This window comes from Tenebrio molitor, chromosome 4 (genome assembly GCF_963966145.1).
Source record: "Tenebrio molitor chromosome 4, icTenMoli1.1, whole genome shotgun sequence".
NCBI classification, from domain to species: Eukaryota; Metazoa; Arthropoda; class Insecta; order Coleoptera; family Tenebrionidae; genus Tenebrio; species Tenebrio molitor.
The window spans coordinates 28,855,066-28,867,426 of NC_091049.1; the positions used below are offsets into that span (position 1 = coordinate 28,855,066).

General features: G+C 39.7%; 4 protein-coding genes across 4 annotated transcripts; 2 read left to right on the forward strand and 2 right to left on the reverse strand.

The window, feature by feature from the left end:
* Nucleotides 1–41: 41 nt before the first annotated feature.
* On the forward strand, nt 42–2,110 carry LOC138127546 (ankyrin repeat domain-containing protein 50-like). The gene is made up of 2 exons (XM_069043591.1): nt 42–165; nt 219–2,110. Exons 1-2 carry the CDS (start codon nt 151–153, stop codon nt 2,040–2,042), a joined length of 1,839 nt encoding a protein of 612 aa, XP_068899692.1. The 5' UTR covers nt 42–150; the 3' UTR covers nt 2,043–2,110.
* LOC138127547 (ankyrin repeat domain-containing protein 50-like) lies at nt 2,080–4,091 on the forward strand. The gene is made up of 2 exons (XM_069043592.1): nt 2,080–2,216; nt 2,271–4,091. Exons 1-2 carry the CDS (start codon nt 2,202–2,204, stop codon nt 4,056–4,058), a joined length of 1,803 nt encoding a protein of 600 aa, XP_068899693.1. The 5' UTR covers nt 2,080–2,201; the 3' UTR covers nt 4,059–4,091.
* Nucleotides 4,092–4,188: 97 nt separating this feature from the next.
* LOC138127566 (putative ankyrin repeat protein RF_0381) lies at nt 4,189–6,582 on the reverse strand. The gene is made up of 2 exons (XM_069043625.1): nt 6,499–6,582; nt 4,189–6,445 (listed from the first exon to the last, which is right to left on the reverse strand). Exon 2 carries the CDS (start codon nt 5,358–5,360, stop codon nt 4,248–4,250), a length of 1,113 nt encoding a protein of 370 aa, XP_068899726.1. The 5' UTR covers nt 5,361–6,445; nt 6,499–6,582; the 3' UTR covers nt 4,189–4,247.
* LOC138129484 (putative ankyrin repeat protein RF_0381) lies at nt 5,510–6,163 on the reverse strand. Its single transcript, XM_069045778.1, has one exon. The coding sequence runs from the start codon at nt 6,161–6,163 to the stop codon at nt 5,510–5,512; it is 654 nt and encodes a 217-aa protein (XP_068901879.1).
* Nucleotides 6,583–12,361: the final 5,779 nt, after the last annotated feature.

Genomic DNA, 12,361 nt, shown 5'->3' on the forward strand with positions numbered 1-12,361 from the left:
TTTTTAAATTTTATCAGTACTGCGTCATACCTGATAAGAAGCAATCAGTGACACTGTTGTGATAACACTGATAACAATGTGTTTACTTGGAACTGACTTATCCCACCGTTAAGTTTGTTCGATCAACAACCAAACAAAATATTGCCAACGATGGATCCCAAAATCGTAAGAAAATCAAACACGTTATTTTTCAGCCAACAAATATTTGCCAATTTTAGAAAGTCTCTTCTATGTGGAACGCCGTCGCCACCGGCGACACTCTACTTGTTAGTCAGTTTCTCAAAAACGATCTAGATGTCAACACTGTCGACCAAGACGGCTGCTCCCTCCTCTTCGTGGCCGTGATGCACAAACACCGAGACTTGGTGAAACTCTTGGTGGACAACAACGCCGACGTGAACCGCTCCAACCACGAGAAACGCACTCCGATATGCGAAGCTGCCATCGAGGGAGATTTAGAAATTGTCAAATTGCTCTTAGACAACGGAGCTGACGTGAACCTGGCGGACATTAACGGAACTACGCCGCTCGTCGGAGCTGTATACAACAACCACGCGATCCTAGTCCCACTTTTGATCGAAAACGGCGCAGACGTGAACTTCGCCGACGAAGACGGTATCGCGCTGATCCACATGGCTGCGTCGAAAGGGAATTTGACAATTGTCAAAATCTTGACAGAGAACGAGTGTGATCTCAACGCCACCAATCGACTGGGAGACTTTGCCATTCACAACGCATGCTTCAAGGGATGCACAGACGTTGTCAAATACTTAGCTGACAGGATTGATGTCAATGTAACAAACAAGGACGGGTTCACGCCGTTTATTTTGGCGGCGCAGAACGGCCACTTGGTGATTGTGAAGTTCTTGGTGGACAAGGGGGCCGATGTGAACGCCAAGAGCAACGATGGACTCTCAGCTGTGTTCCTCGCCTCTCAAAACGGTCATTTCGATGTAGTCAAATTCTTGACAGAACGTGGTGCTAACGTCAACGCTGCCGACAACGACGGGGACACTCCTGTGCTGATGGCAACGTTGAAAGATCACACTGAGATTGTCAAGTTTCTCGTCGAAAACAAAGCCGACGTCAATGTTGCCAACCACGTGGGTCTGACTCCCTTGTTCCACTATGTGTCAAATCTCAACTTTCCGATGGTCAAGTATTTAGTTGAACACGGGGCTGATGTCAGTGCGGCTACTGTCGGACGCACAACAGCGATCTATGAAGCAGCGCGACAAGAAAACTTCGAATTAGTCAAATACTTGTTTGACAATAATTCCAAAGCAACTACAGATGTCAGCTTGTGTATGGCAGCTCATGACGGGTCTTTGGAAACTGTTCAGCGGTTACACAGGCTAGGAATTGATGTGAATTCGCGTTTCAGTCAAGGTTACACTCCGGTGTATTTAGCTGCAGCACAGGGACACTTGCCTATTGTCAAATATTTGACAACCTGCGGTGCCAACCTGAACGCATCAAATCAAGACGGATGCACACCGCTGTATGCAGCTTCTGCGCAAGGACACTTGGACACTGTCAAATATCTGGTGAAGAATGGCGCCGATGTCAACAGAGCTGACAAGAATGGAATGACGGCGCTGTTCATGGCTGCGGCGTACAAGAACAACACCGAGATTGTCAAATTTTTGGTGAAAAATAAGGCTGACATTAACACAGTTACCGTACAGGGATTCACTCCGATGCTTGGAGCTTTGCAAAGTGCGCATTTGGATACTGTCAAATTTTTGCTTGACAAGGGCGCCAGTGTCAAAATCTTAGACTGCGAGTGTAACAACGTTCTACATTACGCGGCCAGGATGGGTCTGTCCGATCTTATCAAATATTTCGTGAGTCATGGAGTTGACGTGAACGCTGTCAACTGTCATGGAGACACACCCCTCCTTTGTGCCGCCATTGAAGGACACGTCACAGTGTACAATTATCTTGTCAAAAATGGTGCGGACTCATTCAAGAGTAATAAAAGTGGCCAAACGGCGAGTGATCTACTTTCGACAGCTTTGACGAAGCTAAAATTACGCTAGTTTTCGGAATTTGTTGTTAACTAATTGTTTATCAATGACGCAAATAAAAAAAAATTATATAGATAAAACTGTCGATAACAACTATTATTTCAAGCGGTGCATCAGACGGAGATAAGTAAGTGAGTGTAAAACACAGAAAATCAGTGGCAAAGGTGAAAAATGGATGACGAAGGTGTACGTAGCAAATCCACATTGGTTTCTCTTTGATTGACATTTAACGATTTTCAGTTAGTCTTGCTTGATGCTGTCAAATTCACAATCGAGAATGGCGGAAGTGTAAACAGCGTCGATGCCAATGGATGTTCTCTGCTGTATGGCGCAGCCGATATCGGACATCTTGAATTGGCGAAGTTTTTACTTGGGAAGAACGCCGACGTCAACCTGTCCAACGATGGCAACCGCACCCCGATAACCCAAGCTGCGTTCAGAGGACACTTTGAGATAGTCAAATTGCTCTTAGACAACAAAGCTGACATCAGTCTGGCAGACAAAAATGGAATCACCCCTTTACTGAGCGCACTCTATAAAGGAGACACCAATATCGTTCAGTTCTTAATAGAAAATGGCGCCGACGTCAATGGCGCCGACGTTGACGGTTTCAGTGCAATGCACGTGGCTGCGATCAACGGGAATTTGACAAACGTCAAAATTCTCGTCGACGGAAAGAGTAAAGTTAACTCTGTTTCTGACAGCGGCGACAGTCCCATCCACGCGGCGGCAACAGCAGGACACACCTCGATTGTCAAATTTTTATCCGACCACGGCGACTTTGACACGAGCGACAACAACGGCTTCACGCCACTTTGCTTCGCAGCTCGCGACGGTCATCTCGACGTTGTCAAGTTTTTGGTAGAAAAGGGGGTAGATATCGACCACAAAAACATCACGGGTAGTTCGTCCCTCCTCTTGGCTTCGAGCAAAGGACATTATGAGATTGTCAAATATTTGACAGAACAGGGGGCTGATGTTAACACTGTCGACATCAACAAAAACACTGCTTTGCTTGTTGCCTTAACATACGATAACTCCCAACTTGCTGAATATTTGATATCCCAGAAGGCCTCAGTGAACACTTCCAATGAAGTCGGATTTACACCTCTCTGTATCGCAGTAGCCAAACACAACTTCCCCTTGACAAAATGTTTGGTCGAGAGCGGGGCTGATGTTAATTGCGCCGACACCAATGGTTCCACTCCGATTTACATTGCTTCGTGTGACGGAAACTTTGACTTAGTCAAATACTTATTTGACAACAAAGCCAAACCAGACGGTAACTGTCTGTACGTAGCCGCCCAAAACGGGTTTTTGGGTATAGTCAAATATTTACACGACATCGGTGTTGACATCAACTACGTCGACAGCAGCAGTGCTACTCCCTTGCTGAGTGCATCCTACCATGGACAGTTAGATATTGTCGAATATTTGATAACACACGGAGTCGGTATCAATCAAGCATTGGAAAATGGTCTAACTTCATTGCACCAAGCGTCACTTCAGGGACATTTCGATATTGTTAAATATCTTGTCACGAGTGGCGCAGATGTTAACATAGTCACCGATAGAAACTGTACATCGCTGCAGATAGCAGCAGGACGTGGCTACATCAACATTGTCAAATTTCTGGTTGACAACGGTGCCAATATTGACATTGTCGACGATACCGGATGTAGTGCAATGCTGGAAGCTCTCCTAAACGACAACTTGGACATTGCCCAATACCTAATCGACAAAGGTGTTGATGTCAAATTTACAAACAAGCACGGCAACAATGTTTTGCATTACGTTGCCTCAAAAGGCTACTTGGATCTTGTCAAATTTTTTGTTGGTCAAGGTGTCGACGTGAATGCTGTCGATGGTGACGGCGATACGCCCCTGATTTGTGCCGCATTAAACAACCACATCGAAATACACGATTATCTCGTCGCCAATGGTGCCAACTCCAATATCGTCAACAAGAAGGGGCAAACTGCGGAAGCTCTACTTTCGTCGCAACTTGCACAACTTTATTTAAATTAATTCGTAGTAGTCAATAAATTGCATTTTTTCGCACCACCGGATTTTGTCCTCGGTCCACAATCTTATCTTATCAACAGTTCTTCCAGGAACTACTGATAAGACAACTTTTAGCAAAATCGAAAAAATCAGATGCACAAAACTGGCAACTCAATTTTATTGCGCTAGAATTTGACAACAGAATTTGACACTTCACTTCAAATGGAATTGTGGGAATTTCGATGAAAGCAGTGACTCTGCGGTGTCGCCATTGTGGTTGACAACGCTCGGATCGGCGCCATTTTGAAGGAGAAAGTCGTAAATCGCGGCGTTTCCGCCTAGGGCGGCGCAAATCAGGGGCGTATCACCATCATTGTCAACAGCGTTCACGTCAACGCCTCTCTCGACGAAACATTTGACAAGCTCCTGACAACCCATCTCGGCAGCTAGGTGCAACACGTTGTTGTTAAAACTGTTGACGACATTGACGTCGGCGCCGTTGTCGACGAGACATTTGACAATATCGAAGTGTTTCTTTTGCAAAGCTAGATGCAGTGGAGTGAATCCGCTTGCGGCAGCGTCAAGATTTGCGTTATTGGCGACAAGAAATTTGGCAACGTGGATGTGCCCCTTTTCCGTTGCTGCAAACAGCGCCGTTTTGCCGCTCCTTGTGGGAACGTTGATCTTGGCTCCGGCCTCGGTCAAATATTTGACAATGTCGAAATGTCCTTTACTTGCAGCTCCGAACAGCGCAGTGGCGCCGTCGCTTGTCAACAGATTAATCGACGCTCCGTGCGTTGTCAAATATTTGACAACGTCCAAGTGATTGCGTGTCGCTGCTGCGAAGAGCGGAGAGGAATCTTTGACGATGCAACGATTGACGTCGACTCCTAGACCGCACAAGTACTCCACCAAATCCAGATGTCCTTCTTGGGAGGCGACGTGCAAGGATTCAGCGTGCAGTTTGGCACCGTTGTCAACTAGGTATTTGACAGTGTCTAGATTGCCGAGGCACGACGCGACGTACACCGGTGTGGAGCCTTGGTAGGCGGCGACACAATTGACGTCAGCTCCGTTCTCGACCAGACATTTGACAACTGGAAGATTGTCATTGGCCGTGGCAAAGACCAAAGCCGTAGCGTTCTTCGCAGTGGCGAGATTCACCTCGGCTCCTTTCGAAACTAGATACTTGACAATTTCTAGTCGTCGACTTCGCGCGTCGGTGGAGTCCTCTTCGACGACGACCACGTCGTTCGTCGCGCTTGTCAAATACTTTTGACTAGATCTGAGGGGTTTGTTGCCGTCCTTGGACCCAGTCGCCATCATTAATGGCGTCGAGCCGTTCCGATCGGCCTTGTTGACGTCGGCGCCTTTGTCAACCAAGTATTTGACAACTTCTAGGTGGCGCCGCGCCGCGGCAAGTTGGAGCGGCGTGACTCCTCGTTTATTGGTCGAATTCAATTCGGCGCCATTTTCTACCAGGAATCATGACAGTCTGTGTTTCCCCGCGCCGCCGCCAGGTGCAAAGCAGTGTCGCCCTCTTTCGTCGCACTGTTCACGTTCACTCCAAGCTCGCACAACCGGCTGACAAGAACACAGCGATCTTCCTGAACAGCTAGACATAAAGCGGTGTCTTTCGATTTGGCAGGGTTGTGATCGAGCAGGTATTTGACCATGGGGAAGGATCCAGTCTTGGCGGCGGCGTACGCCGCCGTCGTGGGGCCGAAATTTGCGGCGCTGACGTCGGCTCCGTTCTCCACCAAATACTTCACCATCGGGAAGTCACCACAACTGACAAAACGAAACAGAGGTGTCAAACCGGCTTTGTTGGCCACGTTGACGTCAGCTTTGTTCGCGACGAGATATTTGACAATTTCAGAATGACCGTTTAGCGCTGCTATCAGTACAGGAGTGTCATCTTTGACAGTGCGAGCGTTTAATTCGCATCTCTCAGACAGGATCTTGACAGCTGTCAAATTTCCAAGACTTGCAGCTCGATGGATCGGAGAGGTACCGTCAGTTTTGACACAATTGACGTCAGCACCGTTGTCGATCAAAACTTGAAGTGTGTCGGAGTCGAAACTGTCGACAGATATGAATAGTGGTGTGTCGCCATTTTCGTCAGCCATGTTGATGTCAGCGCCGTTGTCTAAGAGCAATTTGACAATCTCCACATTTCTCAATTTGACAGCTATACATAGCGGACTACGATTGTTGTTGTCAGTGAGATTGACATCTGCTTTATTTTCGATTAGATATTTCGCCACTTCTACTTGACCACCGTCTACTGCAGCAGAGAGAAGAGATGTACCGTTGTGGTTCAGCGAGTTGACGGTCACTGTGTCTTTGAGGAATTGTTTTAAGCTGTCGAGGTTACCTGTAGAGGCGGAAACCCATGGCGACCTTGAGGTCTAAAAAAATATTGAATTTTACGACAATTGACAGTTGACAATCGATAAGTTACCTCTAAAGATGCCATTTGATTTTTCACAAAAATATTCGTTCGGCTTGTGACGGTGTAGTAATATTGACAAAAGAAAATCTTATCACTTATCTTATCGATGAGATGATAACAGTGGAGTATCACACAATCACAAGATAACAAATACTGCAGAATGTGTAACATTACATGACAAAAATGCAGTTTCAATGAGCAAAATGTAGAAAAGAAGAATTTAAAAAAAAATGGTGCCAGTCGCCATTTTGTAACCATGTAAATCGTAATTTCAGCACTTTTTTCAGTACTTCCAGTCTACACCGCTTTGTTATTAAATGTGTAATAAATAATAAGATTTGCTTCATTAATGGTGAAGATATGAGAGACAAATCCACAACATTCAAATGTCAAAATGTCAGTCAGTCGCCATTTTGAAAACTAAAACTGAAGCTAACATTTTAAATAGATCAATTAATTAAAAGTGGATTTATCAACTTACGGCAAAAATTTCCCCAACCATTCGGTAAACTGGCATCCTCCCCAAATTCAAATGTTTTTAAAACACCGGTGAACACTTTGTTTTATCTCTAAAGTCAGGCATTTTCTCTTTATAACACTGCCTGTGGCCTCCATGATATCGCTACTTAATCGTATTTTTTTCAATAATTATAATCTGACTGTCAAATTTTTTGACAAATTCAAAACGCCCGCTTTGAATGTTCAATAGTGGAAAAAATAAAACACTTTCATTTCAATACAAAAAAAGAAAATTCCCTAACAGTAATGTATATTGAAAATGGATGGAGTTTATTTGTGAAATTAATAACATATGCAACACTCTATACAGATCCTACATTTCAGATTTTAACTTGTTGGTTTGGTAACACTGACTGTCAACCAAGGAGGTTAAAATAAGAGGAGGGAAGGCCAGTTTGAAGAAGTGATGCCACCCGCCAAATCGTGGAAAGCCACAAAAGGTTGCTAAACAAGGGTGGTTGGTGGGGATGTTACCAGTGACGTATCGTCCACTGTAAAAGCACAGATGCTTACATGGGAGATACTTTAAAGAACTGGAACAACCTGAGCCGGAGGGTTTTATATTTGCAATACAAGATCGTGTTATAAATACAAGAAATTATAAAAAACACATATGCGGTTTACAATCGATCATTGATAAATGTAGGATTTGCGGAACTGAAGGGGAAACTATTGAACACATCATTTCTTCTTGCACCGTTTTGGCTCAAAGGGAATATAAGAAACGTCATGATATATTCGCTAAAATTATACACATGAATTTAGCTGTTAAATTCAATTTATTAAAGGATACACAACCACATTATAGTTATAAACCAGAAAGTTGTTTGGAAAATGACAATTACAAATTATATTTTGATCGCACAGTTTTAACTGACATTCATATCAGCATAACAGACCAGACATTATTATTTTAAATAAACAACAAAAGGAAGCATATCTTTTAGGTATAGCTGTTCAAATTCACATAATATAACACAAAAATTAATAAATATTTAGAGCTCTCCGTTGCTATGAGAAATCTTTGGTGTTTAGAAAAAAAATCGTTTTTACCACTTATAATTTTTTCTTTTATTTTCATTCCTCCGGTAAACAGTGTATTTCTTTATCATTTACAGATATTAGAAAAAATGGAAAAAACCAGATACGGGGTAAAAACAAGCATCCTTGAAGAACTGAAATCATTCCAATTAGAGTTGAAAAAGCGAAGAAGAATGTTGTTCGAAGTGACAGTAACTGGAAATGTTGGGCCTCCTGTTTCAAGAACACTAATGACAGGAGAAGGTAGAGCTTCCATCGTGAATGTTACTTATCCTTGTCTTGTGAGGCGAGAAGATTATTCTGACCAGAGCGAAACGGAGATTACCTTAATCATTCACAAAATTATGAAATTGAAACTCAAATTTCAATCCTCTGCCCATAAGAGGCGATTCAAAAATGAAATGTAAGTAAAAGCAAACAATGGTTTTAATTTTTACAGTTTTCTTGCTACAGATCTGGCGAATGGACACCCAGTCCCCCGATGGAAACATAAATATTTTTTATAAATACTTTTTGTAATTTAACTATTAAAGTGAAATAAAAACCATAGGTAGGTAATGTTGCAGTTAGTGTTGTAAATTTACCGGTAAATTATATAATTTACTTAATTTACTGGATTTTTAACATGTTAATTAACCAGTAAATCAAGTAAACAACAAAATCGAATGAAAGTGGTTTTATTGTCTTTCTCTAGACTTGCGCTTTTAAAAAATACCAAATTCACCTACCTTACCTTCTCTACCTTCAAAGAAAAAAAAAATGTTTTTTATATTATACTATGCATAATTATTTTGAGGTTATATTTATCAATTGAGATTTTATAACCAATTTGGTTAATGGAGTGCTGAAGGCTGGAATATAAGGCTAACCCTTAGCCTTACACAATACAAGTTAGAAGATACAGAAGTCAGAAACTCAGAACTAAATAGACTAATTACAAAAATTAAATGTATATGTATGTATTCTGTTAAAAAAAAAATCAGTTCTATTCAAATGTTTGTTATTAACCATATCCATAACCATAACTAAACATATCATTGGTCTTTAACTAGATTCTTTAAGATTAAGGATTAAGAACTGTCAAAGTGTCAAGTCAGAAGTGTCAGAACAAGAAAGTACAGTCACAGAACAACTCTCAGTACATTTTCAACTATTGGCGCGGGCGGCAAATTTGAAAAAAATAACCAACTGGTTAATAACGATTATTTACTTGACGATATTAACCGGACAATTGACCGGTCAATAACCGCATTATTATCTTCTTTACAACACTAGTTGCAGTTATTTGTTGTGTATGCAACTATGCAGTTGAAAACCCTTTGATTCAGCTGATGTCATCCCATTTTATGATAAACTAGCTTTTACCTGCGGCTTCGCCCGCAAATTTCAGAATGTTTTAAAATTATGTTTCTACTTTCATGTATTGTGATAAACGCAGTAATTTCAATATGAAGTTTGTCTTTTTACGAAGAATAATTAAAACTTTACTGTAGACTACTTTCGACTATATAAACAAAAAGATCAATACGATAAGAAACTAACACTATGATCACCAATTCATAAAAATACGCCAACATAACACTTTTATTTTCAGTTGTAACCTTATTTAGATCCTCCTATTGTTTGATTGTCTCGTTTGATTTCAGATACCTGCCTTTTGATTTTTCCGGTATTAAGCTATTTGAAGCTTGTTCTGCTTCATTTAAGACATCTTCCGGTAAAACACAATCATTCAAACACATTTTGCGAAATTGCTACTTTTATAAACAACCAAATGTAACTATGACACCTGAACATATCATGCAAACGCGATTTCCAACTCGAAAAAACTTTTTTTGTGCTTAACAGGCTTAAAAATGATAATAGGGGTTGCTTTTTGTGGGTGTTAAGCGGCGATGGTGACGATATACTCAGAGGATGAAATAGGGGTGAAGCGGCGAAGGTGAGGGTATTTCCAACTCGAAAAAACTGTCTTTTTTTCTTAACAGGGTTGAAAATGGTAGTAGGGGTTGGTTTTTGTAAAATTAAAGTAGACAGTAATTTTCTTCTTGTTTTGAAGATCAAGTGTACAAAATTTCATCAAGATCGGAGTAAAACTGTAGATTTGCATACAAAATATACAAACAAACAGACATTCAGTTTTATCGCCAGCTCGTTCACCGGACTTAAACCCTTGTGACTTTTTTTATGGGGCCATTTAAAACAAATTTGTGTATGAGACTCCAGTTGACACCGAGGCAATTCGATAAAATTCTGACATGTTGATGAGAACTCAAGCTTCTGTGGCTCGAAGGGCACACAAGAGCGTGCATCGATTACGGAGGGCGTCATTTCGAACATTTAATTCAAAGGTTAGTGCCCTTGATCAAGTGTGGTGCGTAATTCAATGTCACTCTCACTTACTACGAATAAAGAATTCGTTTTTGCTTGACTATCTAAGTTTTTATCTTCTTTCGCTTTTAATGTACGCACGGAGACATTGGCGGGTACTAGAATTTACGATCAAACTAATTAAATTTTTATCTGGGTTTAGAAAATTTTTTCGAAAAAATGGTAAATAGAAAAGTAATTTGTTTTGATGAGTTCTATCACCGTTTAAATTTTCTTAACGCATTTCAATAACATACTGTATTTAGAGTAGGCGTCGGCGACATTCCAATTCTGTTAACAGTGTAAAGTAATTTTTGTAGGTAACCAATTATTCTCCGAAGTTACACACGTTACATAGTAAGCTTTTTTTGTCATATTCCGTGGAGGGGGAATAGGAAGAATGCACTACAAAAATTAAAAATATTTTCTAACCTAACTTTATTTCGTTAAAATGTCAGACGTTTCTTGTGTCATTTTCTGCGCTGGAAAAATGTTGCAAACAATTGAATTTCCATAGGTTGCTCTAAATATAAATTTATTTGAAGGCCCATTAGGTTACAGCACCGAGCGTAGCAATTAGCCGCTGTACTTACGTTCGCAAGAAACTAGTGAAAGTTTTCTTGCATTTGTTTTTTGTTCTTCGCTTATCGGCATCGGCGAAGCAAGTAATCCACATAGGCGGGTAACGAAATTTGTGCCAAATCTTTCAATAATTTTAATTGGATAACTACATATAAGGTTTAGGAAAAAAATATATTTAAATATATTGTTGCGATTAAGTAGTTCTATTACCAGTTAAAATTAATGTACTTATTTCTGAGACACGTTGTATATTTAATTTTTCATATTTTTCAATATTATAGTTGGATGGTCTCTCTGAATTTTTATCAGCTGGATTTAATATAACACGTGTTCAATTGAAAAGTTCAACAAATTGGCTTTGATCTTTGTCGCTATCTTTGTCTAACCAACTTAATTTACAATGTTGTCTTTTAAAAAATAAAGTCAAAGCCGACTTGATGAACATTTCAATTGAACACTTGTTACTTTCTAATGCATATTCAAAACATCTGAGATTTTCTTGTTTTAACCATTTAAATTTATTTGTTTTTGTATTATTTTGTATTATTTTTATAATATTTTGGTAATTCAATAAAGGTTCCGTTTGGCTCACATTTGTTAAGAAATCTTTAAAAAACAGGGTAGTTTTCCTTATTTTTAGAATAAAAATCTGGCTCACATTTTTAAAAATCTTTAAAAAACATGATAGTTTCCATAAACAATCGATGGTTTAATAGATAAAATTGACTTAAAAACAGGTCAATTTTCCCAATTTTTGTGTTTTTAAAAAAGCCTCAACGGGCTATTTTTTCAGAGTCCACAAAATTTAACGACTAAAACGAGAAAATCAAGGCATTTTCCTAAAAAAATGATGTTTTAGGAAAATCTTAGTTAGAAAAAGGGTAAAAAGTCAAATTCAACGTTGTTTTTTGATGTTTTAGTTAAAATACGGGTTTTTATTGAAAAAAAAAATCCATAGAAAATAGGAAAATTACTAAGAAAACTAGGTAAAAAAATCTGAGTTAAAAAGATACACATATTAGACTACTTTAAACCAACTTTCTTGTACATTTTTTCTGTCTTCTTAATCTACGCTTCTTCAGCTCGAATTTTGCAACAAATTAGAAGTTTTGCTGTCAAAATGGTGAAGATATCAACGAAAGTGCTCCACAACTGTCAAATTCCAAATCAAAAACTTTTCAGTTTGAAAGTGTTGGGCCCATTTAGTGGAAATTTTATGTAAATATTCACTTTTACATTTCGTAACTTGGTAAATGGAAGTAACAATTTAAAAAAAAAAGAAAGTCACAAAACAAAGAACAAATTTTTGAAAAATCTTTCTTATCATGAATGTTTTAAATTGTGAATGGTCTGGTAAAAA